This window comes from Pygocentrus nattereri, chromosome 13, assembly GCF_015220715.1.
Source record: "Pygocentrus nattereri isolate fPygNat1 chromosome 13, fPygNat1.pri, whole genome shotgun sequence".
Classification (NCBI taxonomy): domain Eukaryota; kingdom Metazoa; phylum Chordata; class Actinopteri; order Characiformes; family Serrasalmidae; genus Pygocentrus; species Pygocentrus nattereri.
Genome location: NC_051223.1, coordinates 40,847,727 through 40,866,508, shown reverse-complemented (window position 1 = coordinate 40,866,508; position 18,782 = coordinate 40,847,727). Strand labels below are relative to the sequence as shown.

General features: G+C 43.3%; 1 protein-coding gene across 1 annotated transcript; it reads left to right on the top strand.

The window, feature by feature from the left end:
• Nucleotides 1-284: 284 nt before the first annotated feature.
• LOC108443315 (elongation of very long chain fatty acids protein 6-like) lies at nt 285-13,055 on the top strand. Its single transcript, XM_037544054.1, has 4 exons — nt 285-471; nt 4,999-5,130; nt 7,809-7,960; nt 11,620-13,055. The coding sequence occupies exons 1-4, from the start codon at nt 389-391 to the stop codon at nt 12,045-12,047; spliced, it is 795 nt and encodes a 264-aa protein (XP_037399951.1). The 5' UTR covers nt 285-388; the 3' UTR covers nt 12,048-13,055.
• Nucleotides 13,056-18,782: the final 5,727 nt, after the last annotated feature.

The window sequence follows — 18,782 nt, the reverse complement described above, 5'->3', positions numbered from 1 at the left end:
AACGTCCTCTGAGGCATTGCGCCTTAAACATAGAACATATAAAACCGAATAAGCAGAAATTTGAGAAATTATACTTCTACCAGGAGAGACTGTTATTTTGACAACAAGTGGACCGACCGAAGCGCTCGTAGACGCGTGATTGGTCGGAACCACAGCTCTTGCCCCGCCCATCTTCCCCTTGCGATGATCTGATTGGTTGAAATGGCTGTCCGTCTCCTCGCACACGGCCCCCTCGCCCGGTTCATTGATAAAAAGGGAGCAGAGCCGAGAAACTCCAGCCGCGCCTGTTCTGCGTGTTCCGCCTGTTCTGCGTGTTCTGCGTGTTCCGGCGTCGCAGTGGTTTGAAATCGCGCCGTAGGGTCGAGAGAATAAACTAGACACGTGAGAAATGAACGCGACGCTTCTGGAGTCGTTCGACTTCGAGCGGAGGTTTGACGAAAAAGTCGCGTTTGAGTGGTTTCAGGAAAACTGGTGAGTGAAAACTAAAAACCTCAGCCCTTCTGATGAACAGAACTGGATCAGAGCTTCCTCTGTAAACTCGCTTATCCTGGGCAAATGCAAAGATTAAACCATTTCAAAAGGTTCTTGCGCCTAGTTTGCATATAATGCATATAATTAATACACATATAGGCTCTTTAACTGCTACCCGGTGGGGCCAGAGAGGAGGGAAGAGGAGGGAGGAGCACTGATCTCTCATTCTGAATCATATTTAATATTTAATAATATATCCATCTGCACATGTGGACACCTTACTGTACATATTGCACTTTTGGTGCCCCCCCCCATTGCGCATCTTGCGCAGCTGGACACTCCACAGCTGGACACACTCCACAGCTGGACGCTGCCTTCTTTCATCTCAACTTATAGATCTTATAGATTTTTGTCTATTTCTATTTGTATATATGGTTTTTTTTAGGATTATCCTTCATTTTATATTGTTTCACCCTTATTGTTTTTCCTGTGTTGTGTTGTGTGACCTATACTGGCTGCTAAATTTCCTTTGGGATCAATAAAAGTATCTATCTATGTATCTATGTATCTATATATCTATCCATCTATCCATCCATCCATCCATCCATCTATCCATCCATTTATACATATCGCTGTTGGAATGAAACCTCATATCTCCAAAACGGAAACTTTACAGGAGAAGGAAAAAAAATACTTCACTTTCAATGGACGTCAATGGAACCAGACGTCTTTCCAAGTCATTTTGGGCCGTTTCTTTTGGTCCAGTTTTCATGAAATCTACACACAGTGTAAAGAACAACAGGCATTTTCAAATTATGTGAAAAACTGAAAAACAGCAAAAGTGGAGATGCGAGGTTTTGTTGCGACAGCAGTGACATGCACTGGTGTGTGTCTGTGTAATACACTGTATATAATGCAATAGCAATTCACCGTTCAGGTGCTTGACAGAGCAGTAAAATTACTACTGCAGTGAAATTCCCAAGTACAGATAAATAATACTTAATCAAAAACAACTTAATTGAACGAGCATCTGGTCCAGAACCTGCGCCGGTACTCAGTTCCCTGTGCTACAGTACTGAGAGCTGCAATAAAACTTCTTAGAACATCCAGCATCTGTCAGCATAAGAACATTATAAGAACAAGGTAACTGCATTGTTCACATTTCGGTCTAAAATAATAATATTAATAATAATAATAATAATAATAATAAGCTTCCATACATTAAAAACACAGCTTGAAGTGCTTCACAGTACAAAGTAAAAACAGATGAGAACAAATAATACACAGATAATAAACAGCAGAAATGGTTGTATTAAAAATTACCAATGAAAAGATAAAAGTATGAATAAAAAATTCCAATAAAAATGCAGCTAACAAGAAAATAAAGTAATAGTAATATTCCAGTAAAAAACAAAGAAAACAATAAAAGTAAAGAAATATATTTTGAGCTCTTTTTTTTTTTTTTACATAAAAACTGTTTAAATTACACGCAAAAGCTCCAAAATTTGAGAGGGAAAAGCCGTCCTGGAGCTGAACCAACGCAACAGAATGGAATCAATCCACTAAAAAAGGATCAGGAGCTAAATGTGAAGGACTGAAATGGAACTGAGGAAAAAGTAGAATCCACAATTTTTCACAAATAAACCTAAATAGAAGTAAATGTGTTATTATTTGAAAGACGGACCAAAGTTCAGTCTGAGAAGCTGGTTGATGATCAAGCCCATTCAGTGGTGCTGAGGTCTGGACTCTGGGGTGGTCAGTCCATGGTCCAGCTTCTTTGTTCGATGCGTCCGTCTCCTTTTCTCAGTGAGGTTCTTCTTGATCAGCTACACGTCCTTTCAGACCCACAGCGCTGAGTGGTCTTCTCACAGTGGAAGGATGGACAGAAACACCTGTGGATGTTTTCAGATCTGAAGCACCTTGATCTTCTCAAAGCTTTCAGTGCTGTTTATCTGATGGGGGCAGTTTTGGGGTCTTCCAGGTGGTTGTTAGGAGCCTTGTTTTCTCTGGAGCTTTTAATCTTTTTTACAGTGCAGTTTTGGAAAGTCCTGTTTTATTTAAAACGTTTTTCTTTGTCTTTCTAGTTTCTCATGTAAACAGATGATCTTACGTCCTCAGAAAAGTCTATAACTTGTACCTTTACAGCGCGTATATGAATCTGAGTGGGCTTTTCCTCATTAGTAGCTACAGGTCCATGTTACATTTATTAATACATAATTAATACTGCTATTATTTAGCTATTAGTTCACGATTAGTGGTTAGTTACAGCCTTTAAAGTATTATTGAATAGTTTCCAATAATGCTCGTATTCTCGGGCCGTGTGTTTGTGTGTGACAGACAGACGGTGAGGAAATAAATAAATGAGAGGATGATGAAATGATTTTCAGAGGAGACGTCCAAAGTCCAGTGCACTGTACCATTCCAGGATCACCTGAGGAACGAGGGCTGTTATGTCCTCAAATAAGAGAAAATTCCACTTCTGGATCCAGATGTGCAGCAGCGCTGCCAGAGTGGCCCTTTGACGCCCACTGAACTGACCCATCCGCTGCGTTAAACGAGACGCTGTTCAAACATCACTCAGCCTACCAGGTGTCGGCTCATATCAGTGCCCCTGTGAACTGAAGTAACATCTGTAGACTGTGGCAACGTCTTTATCTTACACAGTAATGTGAAAGATAAAGTGCCTGACGTGACTCACCTTTGTCCCGGTCATGACTACATCACTGTAATCAGCTCCACCTGTCACATCCACCTGGCTGCAGAGACCCGCCTTTATCCACAAGACTTTGAAGTAAATTTGATGAATGAATGGAAATAAAGGAAGGGTAGGCCATATATATCACATTTCACAGTGTAGTTCAAATTCTCGATGGTTTGTGTTTATCAGGGTATATATATTTTAAAATAAAACACATTTAGATGTTTTAATAAGACTTTTATTTATAGATTAGCAGTGGATTATAAGTCTGGGAGGTCCCTTTACTTTTAATAAGAGCCAAGTAAATCTGAAACAGCAACATGTCCGCTCTCTGTCATGATTGGCTGGTTACCTTTTAGTCCTGTCCTGGTGCTTTTGTTTTGTTTCTTCCCGGTTCTGCCCCCTTGTTTTCAGACCCTCCCCCTGATTGTACCACCCGTGTGTCTTGTGAAGCCTCGTTATCCCTGTTGTATTTAAGCCCTGTGTTTGTCCTGATTTATTGCTGGTCTTTTCTCCCGTGGTGTTTTGTTTAGCGTTGTTCTTCCAGCCTCCGTTGTGTGTTTTCCCAGTGTTCATTTTCGTTATGTCTGTCCCTCGTTCTCTCCATGTTGGCTCGTTGACCCAGGACTGTCTTGACCCTGATTATGGATTTGCCCTTAATAAATAAAAAAGTAACACTGACCAATCAGCTCTCAGTAGCAGTAACACTGACCAATCAGCTCTCAGTAGCAGTAACGCTAACCAATCAGCTCTCAGTAGCAGTAACGCTAACCAATCAGCTCTCAGTAGCAGTAACGCTAACCAATCAGCTCTCAGTAGCAGTAACGCTAACCAATCAGCTCTCAGTAGCAGTAACTCTAACCAATCAGCTCTCAGTAGCAGTAACTCTAACCAATCAGCTCTCAGTAGCAGTAACTCTAACCAATCAGCTCTCAGTAGCAGTAACTCTAACCAATCAGCTCTCAGTAGCAGTAACGCTAACCAATCAGCTCTCAGTAGCAGTAACGCTAACCAATCAGCTCTCAGTAGCAGTAACGCTAACCAATCAGCTCTCAGTAGCAGTAACGCTAACCAATCAGCTCTCAGTAGCAGTGACACTGACCAATCAGCTCTCAGTAGCAGTAACGCTAACCAATCAGCTCTCAGTAGCAGTAACGCTAACCAATCAGCTCTCAGTAGCAGTAACGCTAACCAATCAGCTCTCAGTAGCAGTAACGCTAACCAATCAGCTCTCAGTAGCAGTAACGCTAACCAATCAGCTCTCAGTAGCAGTAACGCTAACCAATCAGCTCTCAGTAGCAGTAACGCTAACCAATCAGCTCTCAGTAGCAGTAACGCTAACCAATCAGCTCTCAGTAGCAGTAACTCTAACCAATCAGCTCTCAGTAGCAGTAACTCTAACTAATCAGCTCTCAGTAGCAGTAACTCTAACCAATCAGCTCTCAGTAGCAGTAACTCTAACCAATCAGCTCTCAGTAGCAGTAACGCTAACCAATCAGCTCTCAGTAGCAGTAACGCTAACCAATCAGCTCTCAGTAGCAGTAACACTAACCAATCAGCTCTCAGTAGCAGTAACGCTAACCAATCAGCTCTCAGTAGCAGTAACGCTGACCAATCAGCTCTCAGTAGCAGTAACGCTAACCAATCAGCTCTCAGTAGCAGTAACGCTAACCAATCAGCTCTCAGTAGCAGTAACGCTAACCAATCAGCTCTCAGTAGCAGTAACGCTAACCAATCAGCTCTCAGTAGCAGTAACGCTAACCAATCAGCTCTCAGTAGCAGTAACGCTAGTCAGTAAACAATAACGTATCTCTGTTTTTGTGTTCCAGGACGAAGTCGTTCGTGTTCAGCACTCTGTATGCCGCTGTTATATTGCTTGGCCGGCATTTCATGAGAGAGCGGCAGAAGCTGGACCTTCGAAGGCCTTTAGTTCTCTGGTCACTGAGTCTGGCAATATTCAGGTGAGTATCACTCAGATACTACAGGCGTCATTAACAACCATCAAATAAACAAACGCCGCTCAGCTCCGCCCTCTAAAGACGTCATTAACAACCATCAAATAAACAAACGCCGCTCAGCTCCGCCCTCTAAAGACGTCATTAACGACCATCAAATAAACAAACGCCGCTCAGCTCCGCCCTCTAAAGACGTCATTAACGACCATCAAATAAACAAACGCCGCTCAGCTCCGCCCTCTAAAGACGTCATTAACGACCATCAAATAAACAAACGCCGCTCAGCTCCGCCCTCTAAAGACGTCATTAACGACCATCAAATAAACAAACGCCGCTCAGCTCCGCCCTCTAAAGACGTCATTAACGACCATCAAATAAACAAACGCCGCTCAGCTCCGCCCTCTAAAGACGTCATTAACGACCATCAAATAAACAAACGCCGCTCAGCTCCGCCCTCTAAAGACGTCATTAACGACCATCAAATAAACAAACGCCGCTCAGCTCCGCCCTCTAAAGACGTCATTAACGACCATCAAATAAACAAACGCTGCTCAGCTCCGCCCTCTAAAGACGTCATTAACGACCATCAAATAAACACACGCCGCTCAGCTCCGCCCTCTAAAGCCTAAAAGTATCTGTAAATAGTTTTTTTAATGTGTCAAGCGTAGCGACTCTACACCCTACACGCTTTAAATTAGGGTGGCTGAATGTTTAAGCAGCGTGTATATGACAAACACTGTGTCCTGAAAAACATTATTTGCTTTAAATTGTTTGTATAATTTACTTGACGTTATGTTAAGTTTATGGAAAACAGCTGAGCGCCAGCCGTCCAGGTACATGGTATTTGTAGCTCAGTGTTTAGTCGTACACTAAACATCAGTAAATGTTTAAAATGAGCACATTTGCTGCATTTCAATGAATATATGAGAACTGTAAAAATCAAAAGATGAAATCTCGTGTTTTTTTGTAGAAGCTTGTCTGTACCTCTGTCGTCCCTTATCTGTCTCTGTCTACCTCTGCCTCTACCTACCCTCATCAGGGTAAAGGCGACCACAGTACCTTTGACTGATCGTTGCGAAACTCCAGGAATTCACCTGTACAGGACAGTTAAACCACACCTTAACCTCAGTCTTTAATGAATCCCAGAGATTTTTCTACGTTGTTTTCAACACTTGGTTCGATGTTTTTCCTTCATGTTGCTCCTCTGAGCAGATTAAACTAAACAGCGGAAATAACCGTTAGTACAAATTCAAAATGCATCTCATGTCGTTTGTGGTAAAATGCAACGTAGCTGACATAAGAAAACAATGAAGATCTTAAGGAAATACTTAAGATTATCTTAAGATAATATTCTTAATTTCTTTCAAGAATTGCATTTAAGAACATTCTTATGAACTTCTTATGAAGTTATGTGTCTGTATATACATACAGACACACCAAGGCATATATATATATATATATATATATATATATATAATGACCTTGTTTCTACACTCATTGTTCATCTTATCAGCTCCACTTACTGTATAGCTGCACTCTGTAGTTCTACAGTTACAGACTGTAGTCCATCTGTTTCTCTGATACTCTGTTACCCTGTTCTTCAGTGGTCAGGACCCCCATGGACCCTCACAGAGCAGGTACTGTTTGGGTGGTGGGTCATTCTCAGCACTGCAGTAACACTGACGTGGTGGTGGTGTGTTAGTGTGTTGTGCTGGTCTGAGTGGATCAGTGGATCACCAAAAATATCCAGCCGGCAGCGTCCTGTGACCACTGATGAAGGACTAGAGGACGACCAACACAAACTAGAAAATGATTAGCTCATACTGTACAACAAAAGATGAGCTACAGGGTGGACAGTGAGTGGACAGTTTTCTTGAGCTGATCTGAAGGCCACATGAAGTTTGGAGGTCTGTAGTGATGGACTCTGCAGAAAGTCGGTGACCTCTGCACTCTATGCCCCTCAGCATCCGCTGACCGCTCTGTCATTTTATGTGGCCGACCACTTCGTGGCTGAGCTGCTGTCGTTCCCAGTCGCTTCCACTTTGTTATAATCCCACTGACAGTGGACTGTGGAATATTTAGTAGTGAGGAAATTTCACGACTGGACTTGCTGCACAGGTGGCGTCCGATCACGGCACCACGCTGGAATTCACTGAGCTCCTGAGAGCGACCCATTCTTTCACTAATGTCTGTAGAAGCAGTCTGCAGGCCGAGGGGCTCGGCTTTACACACCTGTGGCCATGGAAGTGACTGGAACACCTGGATTCAGTGGTTTGGATGGGGGAGTGAATACGTATGGAAATATGATCTAGTTTTCGTCCTAGTAATTTAATTATGCTGTAATTTTAAAAAATGATTGGAATTCCTCTTTAGGTAGAGGTGAGAGAGTAAATGTAATTCATGGCCGTGTAACTGAGCAGTTGTGACTGCAGGGCAGACTGCAGAGTGGAGTTTCCCTAGAGCAGGTTCTAGTGTGCTGCAGCTGGATTTTGAGTTTGCTCCACCTTTATTTTGTCGCTTTAACATGTTTTGAGTCGAATATCAGGCTCTGCACGCTGACTGGTTAGGATTGCAGCTCTAAAGAGCACTGGAAATCCTACAAAGGGGACTTAAATACGTTTAATATCAAAGTGCTTTAAAGCTATTTCTCTTTTTTCTTAATGTTGCTTGTGTTTGTTCCTCAGTATTTTCGGAGCCATCCGTACTGGATCCTACATGCTGCACACTTTCAGCTCCAGTGGCTTCCGGCAGACCGTGTGTGACACCGACTTCTACAGCGCACCCGTCAGCAAGTTCTGGGCATGCGCCTTCACCCTCAGCAAGGCACCTGAACTCGGTAAGCTTCCACACATACAGGACGGTACAGAAATCAGAGACCACCTGTTTTCCAGCCAAAAGAGTCGTTCATTTTTTTAGTGTCAGTGATTCTCTCCCTTCATTCCAGCTTCCATTCTTTCAGGAGTCTCACTTTCAGCTCCTCAGAGAACCTGCAGACATGCCTCCAAAGCTCAGTCTGAGAAGCTGGTTGATTTTCTGAAGTGATCAAACCCATTCAGTGGTGCTGAGGTCTGGACTGTTGGGTGGTCAGTCCATTGTTCTGAGAACACCAGCAGCTTATTAGGCTGTGTTCGGACTGAAGGCAAATAGGATTTGTTTCTCAAATCAGATGTTTTCAGAATGTCTGTCCGCTCTCTTATTTGTGTTTGATCAGATCGGATTTGTGTGTCCAGACATGACCAATCGGTCTGCATGGGCTGCCATGGTAACGGCGTGGTATATCATCCTACAGATTCTTCAGAACTCTCTTCATAATCATGAACCTTTGCAGCTCCTCTTGACTCCCAGCTCTTCCGTCACTCTGTATTTGAAATCAGTTGTTTGACGTGGTTCAAGTGACGCAAAAGACACTTTGAAATCCGATTTGCGCTGCCAGAGCAGCCAGACTGAGAGACGCAACTGTAAAGATCTGATAGGAATCACATTTCAAACCACCTCCTAATGTGTATTTTTGTTGTCCAGACTCAAATCAACGCAGATATGCCAAAAACCAGATTTGCAGTCTGAACCTTTGTTTGATGTGTCCGTCTCCTTTTCTCAGTGAGGTTCTTCTTGATCAGCTACACATCCTTTCAGACCCACAGTGATGAGTGGTCTTCTCACAGTGGAAGGATGGACAGAAACACCTGTGGATGTTTTCAGATCTGAAGCAGCTTGATGTTCTCCTCTCTCTCAGAGATGGAAGCAAAACTGAAAGCAAGTCTCCTCTGAAAACACTGGAAGCTCTAATCTCTAGTTAAAATGTTTTCCTTGGTTTCTTTTGCCCTGGGGATTCCTCTGGGCCTTCGGTGCTCTCTGTGTCTCCTGTTTAGCTGGACCTCTTTAAAGATCACTTGCAATATGCATCCTTTCTCCTCGCCTGCTCTGCCTGCCAGCTCATTACGCTCGCGTACCGATAGAAATTTGTCCAAAATGCAGGGTGATTAAAAAAGATTGGTCTGATTTTATATGGTCATATTTTTACAACCGTGAGGCGCCTAGGAACCAATCCCAATCCAACTGAAAGAGGGGGTTAGAGTTTCTGACTGGCACTATGGCAGTGAACCTCCAACAGTTCTAAGAAAAAAGTCACCAGTATCACCAGATCTCACGCCACATGACGTTACGGATTCTTGTGTCCCTCCCGATATTACTGGATGATCTCCGATGTCCCACTGAAAGAGCAGCGACGCCCGACACGCTCAGTCCAGTCTGGGATGAGTTTCACTGTGGTGTTGATGTCGTCCGTACAGCTGGAGGAGGTTCAGACTGGGACCTTGTACAATTACATAATAGACCTGGGGCAGTCGTGGGCTGGAGGTTAGGGAACCAGCCTTGTGACCGGAAGGTCGCCGGTTCGATCCCCAGAACCGACAGCACATGACTGAGGTGTCCTTGAGCAAGACACCTAACCCCCAACTGCTCCCCGGGCGCTGCGGATAGGGCTGCCCACCGCTCCGGGCAGGTGAGCTAGTGAGTGTGTGTGCTCACTAGAGTGTATGTGGTGTTTCACGTCACGGATGGGTTAAATGCGGAGGTGAAATTTCCCCGTTGGGAAATTAAGGTCACTTAATCTTAATAATAAAATTTATGTTAATTTAAACCGTTTACACTGAACTGATCTGTAATGATTTACAAGAGAAATCAATCATTTTGAAATCGGATTAATCACCCTGTATTGTTTGGGGGAAGTTTCTCTACAAACAATGAATTTTTTTTGAGGGTTATTGTACTGATTGTATGACAAGAGCACTGTGGCAGGTGTGTGAGACTAAGAGGATTACTGCTGGGATTCATGAGTGAGAGATCAGTATCACATTTTCACTAAATGCCAGTGTCAGAGTTCTCATCTGCTGTGAATTAGAGGAAAGATCAGCTCAAAATGCTGGATCTTGGCAGTAAGAGAGGAACCAAGAGCCTGGAAGATTGGGAAAATCACTAAGTATCAGTAGAACACAGCATATGTCTGCAGTCGGGACAAAACCTCGTATCTCCATTTTTGACATTTTTCAGTGTTTTACATCATTTGAAAGTACGTGTTTCTCTTTTTATTGTGTGTAAATTTCATGATGAATGGACCAAAAGAAATGACCCAAAATGACTTGGAAAAAATTCTGGTTCCATTGATTAACATTGAAAATAAAGTAGGTATTTCCTTCTCCTGTAAAGTTGCCGTTTTGGAGATACGAGGGTTTCTTCCGACAGCAGTAATGTTTAGGATGACACTGGCACTTAAATTCAAGCCACGAACCAGTTTTTACACATATGTGTTACAGAGTGGGCCACGTGTACGCCGGTGGGCCTTAACTGAAGTAAGCAACGTATCAGAGTTGCTGGATTAGTTCTCAACTGAGAGAAGCAGTAGTAAAAAAAAAAGCTCATTGCAATAAAGCCAAAGTTGTAGCTGATGATTATTGTATAAATAATTGCATTTAACTCTATAATTGTCTTTTCCTGTTCATATTAAAGTGGTCAAGGGATGCTCTTGCATCCTTAGCTGTGTTTACCAGGTAGCTAACACTAATAGTATTGTCTAGCTGATGCACCAAACTGCTGGCAAACACACTTTCTCACACAAATTGCGAATGATTGTGACAGGCCTGGTGGCACTAGTGGTGCCTGATACACCAGTTAAAATCCTTTCCTATTACTTTAACCGGTGTGCCACAAATAAACCAGATAGCACAACATACAACCAGAGCAAAACACGCTTCATTCACTAATCCCTCATCTGGGGGGATAGCGGGCACAGTCGGAGGTAATGTTGGCGCAGGTTGGTATTAGTGTTGGTATTGATTATTTAATGTCGGTTTAGAGTGAAACGCTCGCACAGTTTTTGTTCTTGAGGCTGCCGTCGCGGCTTTCTTAACTCTCCAATGTCAAAATCGTTCCTGTTGAGCGCAGGAAAGATGCATAACGACTCCGCCAATTACTCGACTATTAATTACCAATTAGATCGTCGATTTTAGTCGACTAAGTCAAGTAACTGTTGCACCCCTAGTGAATTTTGCGTATCATTACACCTCTAAGTATCACTGTTGTTTATTGTTCCCTCTGTAGACCTACAAAAAACCGAGGCGACGCGTTGGACAAAAGTTTGAGTAAAATTCAGGTTTCAAGAATCTGCTGCAGTTATTTTTAGCTATGTGATGGACTTTAATCCAGGCCTGGAGGTAACAGCCGTACAGTGTCAGATTTCAAGTCTGATAGAGATTACAGAGCCCCACCAAACGGTTTGAGGCGAGGGTGTGATGATTTTGGCATGCAGTTAGTATGACGCTGATTCACAGGGTAAAAGCTTACATTCCAAGCTACATGAGCCTCGTTGCTTAGGTGCCAAACTGAAGAAGCACCAAACATTCCTTTAAACTTGATCCTGTTTATCCTGCTCACCTTACTGATGTTTGTATGTAGACTGGCTACCACTGCACCTAATCTTCGTTTCTCCTGTGGTCTCAGGTGACACGGTCTTCATCGTTCTCCGCAAGCAGCGTCTGATCTTCCTGCACTGGTACCACCACATCACGGTGTTGCTGTACACCTGGTACTCCTACAAGGACCGGGTGGCCGGAGGTGGCTGGTTTATGACCATGAATTACACGGTCCATGCACTGATGTACAGCTACTACACTGCCAAAGCAGCTGGCCTGCGACTGCCCAAGCCCTGTGCCATGATCATCACAGCCCTGCAGATCCTACAGATGGCCATGGGCCTGACCGTCCTGGCATTGGTTTACTACTGGCACCATGACGTCCACTGTGCCTCCAACATGAACAACATTGTGTCGGGCTCACTCATGTACCTCAGCTACCTGGTGCTTTTCGCCTTGTTCTTCTATCAGTCCTACCTGAAGAAGGAGAAGAGCAAGGATGTTAAAGCCGAATAAGGGTGGATTGGCCAGTAGGGGGCAGTAGTGTGGATCTAGAAGGTTGTCGGCAAATAACATTTAGTTAACCTGTGGATTTAGGCTGAATCCCATCTCTTCTTTTTACCTCTACCCCTTGATTTTGAGCGTTGCCCCCTTACAGAGTTACAGGGCAGTGGTTGAAATCTTCCCTCTGAAATGAGACCCTCAAAAAAAGAACTCAGAAATCTTTTAAACAGAGAAAATTCTCACGTTTGTGGGTTTCTTTAGTCTCATGTTCAGCCAACTTGCCAATTTCCTTCATTCTCAAACGCTATTTGAATTGTCCCTCTGAAAACCTCTGTTTGGAGGGTCATGTAGCCCCAACACTTTGCCCTACCAGTCTATCTCAACAAGACTCGGGACCCCCTACACCTAGACGAGAGCGTGCAAAACGGTCCTGCTAAGTGGTAGGGAAGAGGGCTGAAATGGGATTGGGCCTTCTAGTGATTCACACTAAGTTAGTTTAACAGTATAAATAGATATTCCCAAAAAATGACCTCATAGAAGGCTGCTGTCTGATCTAGGGCCTGTGAGCACTGCCTAATTGTGACGTAACCACGACAACAGTTACTAAATTATTTCTCCCTCGCGGCTCATTGAAAAAAAATGAAGTTCTGTTGAAAGTGAAGACATGAAACTTTGCTTTTCACCACATTTGTGTTCATAAGTGGAACAGGAGATATTTTCTTAGGATTTCTTAGGTGGAAAGTCATACGCACAGTACTGCTTGCCGGGGGGAGAAATGATTACATTTTCTGTTATTTTGGTGTCAAAACAAGCAAACTGAGTGTAAAAGCACTTAAAAAATGTATAGCACTTAAAAGAGCGCTCCACTACTTTTAACGATTTCTGCAGGCATTAAGGTGTGAACAGAGGTTCAGACGTCTTTACAGTGGTGGTGATGGGAACCAGACGTCGCCATGACTACAACACAGATATAGACACTTTATTTACCATCCAGAACCACCAGAGAACCTACATGAGTCTTCTGAGCTTATATGGAATGTTGATGATGGAAAACAGTGGAAAATCTGGAATAACGAGTTTTCTTTGGGGACTATTTTGCCGCACAGCGCCCTGCATGTCTCCCTCCACCATGAATGGAGTTGAAGTTCTCTAAACTCTCATAAAACAGCGTCTCAGTCATCAGGCAGTGAATTCAGAACCAGCTCTTGTAGGAACTTTCTGAGGAGCTTTTAGAGGGACGTCTGGTTCCCATCACCACCACTGGGAACGGTTCTGACTCGGTAAGTTTATCTAGAACTGAGCGTTTCACACCAAACCGCTCTGAACGCCTCTGTTTACATTTAAACCACTTAATTATGCAGAAATGTAGAAAAAAATTTCCACTTTAACTGCTGACCCCTAGTCTAGATCCACCTGCAGGAGGGTTCATATTTGACTACCATCTCTGAATAAGCGAGCTGTCCGTCTTTACCTCTCACATCCTCACGAGTAGAGTAGACACACTAGCGTTCACAAGTTTGGAATCACTGGTCAGTTGCTGTTATTTTATTCAACAATAACTTGTGCAGTGTAGATGTACTGTAAGATAAACACCTTACTAATAGGTCTGTTAATGTTTTGTTTAATATATATCGTTTTTTGTTATTAAATAATAAATAATGTACTGTGTTGATCTGTTTACAGTAATTTCAAACATTCTTCCTTCTTGATGTGATGTCCTACAGCTTTCTTTGTCCTTTAAGAATCATCGATAGCTCTGTTTATCTCTCAGGACACGTTTAATATTCCTCCGTTTTTATTCACTGCTGCCTACAAACGAGCTGAAAACTGACTCCAAACTTTTGAATTCTAGTTTACATGCAGGGAACCTTATCTTACATCACTGTTCGCACTTTGAGCCTCAGGTTTTAACACAGTTTGCACCTTTTCTGTTTTGCCATTCCCAAACGTTTACCTGAAAACCTGAAATGTGAGGACAGCTGAAGGACATTGGATTGTTTAGAGAGAGAACTCTGGAAAGGGAATGTCGGGATGTTTATGAGGGTCCAGTTTGATTGATTCTGACTTTTGCACTGTTGTTTTTTTATTTTGTCCAGTTTTCCAGCTATCCCAGATATAATCGACCAGCCAAGGCACAGATTTTGTTGTTTTAGTTCATCACTGGAGTTAGAAATCTAACACTGCTGACAAACACCAGAAGTCAATAGTCACCCAAATCTTCTCGGTATATTTCCCTTTAACTGAGGGGCCCAACCATCGAAGCGTTGACCCTGTCATCAGGTGATTGCATGTTCGATCCCTGGTGATTCCTCTTTCCGTTTGTTGTCCGTTGTCCTTGGTGGGTAGGATGGCCCCCCGTCTCCTTCCATCACCCAGCGCAATGCTACCCAGCTGTTCGCTGTTGTAACAGAATCGACAGTTGGTGCTTTCCTCCAGCTGTCCGATGCCTCAGTGTTAGTGGCAGTTCGAAAAGATGCGGTGGTGCTTCGCAGGTCTCAGAGGAAGCCTGTGGTAGCCTTCGCCCTCCTAGCACTGGTGGTATTGGGGAGAAAATTGGGGGAAAAAACGTGAAAAGGCTTTAAACAGCAGGTGTGGTGTTGATTTCTGAGTCACCTGCAGAATCCAACTCCCTTTTTACATGCATATGTTACGCAGGCATATAGACGATAGATTATAATTTTAGATTATGGTTATTTATAAACAGGAACAGCAGAAATGCCGAACGTAATTCGTGACATCTATATGCCTGCGTGACGTAAACGCAGCATTCGGCATACCACCTTACGTCTTAAGTGGCTTCCTGCAGCTGCAAATGAAGTCAGAAAGGGTCCTAAACCACATCTACCAGTCTGTGTGACCTTAATGAGGAGCTGTGTGCAGACTGAGTGGGCTGGAGGTTGGGGAACCAGCCTTGTGACTGGAGGGTCACCGGTTCGATCCCCAAGCCAACAGTATGTGACTGAGGTGTCCTTGAGCAAGACACCTAACCCTCAACTGCTCCCCGGGTCTCTTAATCTTAAAGAGAGGTTTTGGGGTTGGAAAACATTTGGGTGACTATTGACTTCTAGTGTTAGCAATATTTGCCTTGTAATCTTGGCTGAGGGGAAAATTGTTTGAATTCAGTTTTTCTCCAATGCTCACAAATATCGCTTCTCATCATTAAGTTCAGAGGGACATACAGCTACACACTCAAAAACGATGGTTCTTCAAGGGTTCTTTAGTAAAGAAAATGGTTCTGTAAACAACCAAGAACACTTAAAGAACCCATTGCATGATTAAAGGGTTCTTTGCATCATGAAAGAGTTCAGATTGATGGAGAACATGTTGTAGATAGTTCTATATAGCAACTTGTTGAAAAGGGTTCTATTGACACCAGAAAGGGTTCTTCTGTTGGTACAAGCTTGACATCATAACAACAGCAGAACCCATTTGGTGCTATATAGAACCATCTACAACACATTCTCCATCAATCTGAGGAGCCATTTCACAATGCAAAGAACCCTTTAATCATGCAAAGAGTTCTTTGAGTGTCCATGGCTCAATATAGAACCTTTTTCATTACTAAAGAACCCTTGAAGAACCATTGTTTTTAAGAGGGTAGCTCTGTGGAGTCCAGAATCCAGAACGTAGTGCAGTTCACTCTCCCTCGCTCAAAAGGAGAAAAGCTTGAAAAGCATAACTGTGGCTAGCTGGCTGCAGTGTGGGCACACCTGGAGGCTTTACCTGCTCAGGTACTGAAAGAGATCTCACGGATAGAGGTATCGGAACGATGGGGAGTCTCATGTGCTTCAGTGAAGGTGTGCTTTGTAGACATACTTTGGCCAGTCATGGATTTAGATGAAGTTTCCTCATTGCTCGGCTCTCATTGAGATCAATGCTATTTTTTGATTATTTAATGATTTTTTTCCATCTCTGTGACTTTAATATGACTTAACACTTGATGTTGACTGTGAGTTGCATAATGACAGGGAATGCACTGCCAGACAGAGCTTTATCTGGGAGTTTTTGCCAAACCAGTTCCTCTACCTCCTTTAAGACAGTCGTCCAGTCCGTCCGGATGTGGAGATCGTTTTTTGTGATAGTGTCTATATGTAGGACTAAAATACAGCACTGAGCAATAGATTTCCAGTCAAAACGACTTTTCTGTAAGTTGTTCGTTTTTCAATTTCAGCTGGTCAGCTGGTCAGTCAGTGAGTCCCTCCCTTCATTCCAGCTTCCGTTCTTCTCAGGAGCCTCACTTTCAGCTCCTCAAAGAACCTGCAGACACGCCTCCAAAGCTCAGTCTGAGAAGCTGGTTGATGACCAATTCAGTGGTGCTGAGGTCTGGACTCTGGGGCGGTCAGTCCATCGTCCAGCTGCTTTGTTTGATGTATCCATCTCCTTTTCTCAGTGAGGTTCTTCTTGATCAGCTACACATCCTTTCAGACCCACAGCGCTGAGTGGTCTCCTCACAGTGGAAGGATGGACAGAAACACCTGTTTCAGTGCTGTTTATCTGATGGGGCCAGTTTTGGGGTCGACCAGCTCTTCCAGGTGGTTGTTAGGAGCCTCGTTTTCTCTGGAGCTTTTAATACATTTTTAGAAGCAGAACTGTAGGCCATTACACACGTGTCTTATCTTGTAAATGACGTTCAACAACGCCGTAGAATAATAGTGTGGCTGTTTTCCACATGACATCCATTCATTTGTCTTCATTGCATTATTTCTTTCATCCATCCATCCATCCATCCATCTGTTTGGGGGGGGGGGCATCTGTACAGCATCTGAAGACTACAAAAATGCTCTTCTAAAAGTGCCAGAAATTGTTTAACATCTTCTGATGAACATCATCATTATGCACTACATTCCTCAGTTCACTTGAAAACTGAATTTTTCTTTTTCCGTAATTGCAGATATTTGCTTTTCTATTGGCTGTTTAAAACATCCTGCTGGTTTTTTACATGATGATGCATTCCTTATTAAAACAAATACAGTATTAAAGCAGATTAAAGCAGCACTGCAGTAACACTGACGTGGTGGTGGTGTGTTAGTGTGTGTTGTGCTGGTCTGAGTGGATCAGACACAGCAGTGCTGCTGGAGTTTTTAAACACTGTGTCCACTCACTGTCCACTCTATTAGACACTCCTACCTTGTCGGTCCACCTTGTAGATGTAAAGTCAGAGACGACAGCTCATCTGCTGCTGCACAGTTTGTGCTGGTCGTCCTCTAGTCCTTCATCAGTGGTCACAGGACGCTGCCCACAGGACGCTGCCCACAGGACGCTGTCAGCTGGATATTTTTGGTTGGTGGACTGCGGCAGCACTGCTTTGTCTGATCCACTCGTACCAGCGCAACACACACTAACACACCACCACCACGTCAGTGTTACTGCAGAGCTGAGAATGACCCACCACCCAAATAGTACCTGCTCTGTGAGGGTCCATGGGGGTCCTGACCACTGAAGAACAGGGTAACAGAGTATCAGAGAAACAGATGGACTACAGTCTGTAACTGTAGAACTACAGAGTCCAGCTATACGGTCAGTGGAGCTGATTAAGTGGACAGTGAGCGCAGAAACAGGGCATAATGTCACGCCTGATGGGTGTAAATGTAAAAACCATCTGATTTTTGCTTCTGTGTTATTGTAATGCTGGTGTAATAACAACATAACAACATGTAACACTTAAGACTGAACTTTGGTTTAGAGCGGCGGTTCTCAGTCGCAGTTTTGTCATTTTTTGATGTGCCACACTGAACTTGGCTCATGAAGGTCGTGATGATGATGGTGATGATGGTGAAGATGGTGATGCTGACTGAAACTGATCCTGAAGTTGATTCTGTGTGCTGTAGCTGGGATGGAGAACCTCTGCTTTAGAGATGTTGTATGAGTGAGCTGTTTATGTATAATAAACATGTACACACGGATGTGTTGTTTTAACTCTGGCTGCTCTTTCGTTCAATTTAATCTGCCGTGTTTTTGGTTCCACACCTTCAGCGTTTACCTTCACAAGCTCATTTTAATCTTAAGCCTGTATGAAAGCAGTCAGACCTTTACTGCTGCAATTTCCACTGATTTTGAGCAGAACTTGTCCCATGGTAGCTAAACTGGAAGTAACGAAAACGGTTCTATATAGAAGTATAGTGGTTCTTTGCATGGTCATGAGTGTATATAAAGCCATACTTTACTAAAGAACCCTTGAAGAACCGTCTGTTTTTAAGAGTTTACATTCACATTTGAAACACTGTGGTATCTCACGGTGACAGACGCCTCAGTCTGTGTTACTGCATTAAATTAACACCTGATTAATTTAACGGACACAGTCGGGAGGTGTTCTGAGCTTTTACACAGCACGGTGTTGAGGTGAAGCTGAAGGAGATGTTTGGAGGAAACCTGATTGGTTAGAAACGTGAAGAAACACGTTCTCATATTTGCTGCATGAGCAGGCTGCCTTGAGTGCTCCCTGCACTACGATGACAGTGCAATGATAAAAATAGAGAAGAACCAGAATCAAATGTGTTTCCAGTAGCGGAAATTTTGAAAAATCTGTGGAATTCCCCTTTATGTACTGAGCTCAACAGTTAGGCCCAATCTTTTGTATGATTTTTCAATGGTCACCCAGTAAGCCGGCAACAGTAGGTCCAATTCCCACAGTCAAATATCCTGCACACCTAATAATGATGGTTCTTCAAGGATTCTTTAGTAAAAAAAAGTGGTTCTTTATAGAACCACAAACACTCAGAGAACCACTTGCATGAAATTTCATTGATT

Excerpts from the sequence above, each read along its gene's own strand:
- LOC108443315 (XM_037544054.1), top strand. The coding sequence starts at position 389 with ATGAACGCGACGCTTCTGGAGTCGTTCGACTTCGAGCGGAGGTTTGAC. Across the intron at positions 5,131-7,808 it reads CTGAGTCTGGCAATATTCAG|TATTTTCGGAGCCATCCGTA; the intron begins GTGAGTATCACT and ends TTTGTTCCTCAG. Across the intron at positions 7,961-11,619 it reads CAGCAAGGCACCTGAACTCG|GTGACACGGTCTTCATCGTT; the intron begins GTAAGCTTCCAC and ends CTGTGGTCTCAG.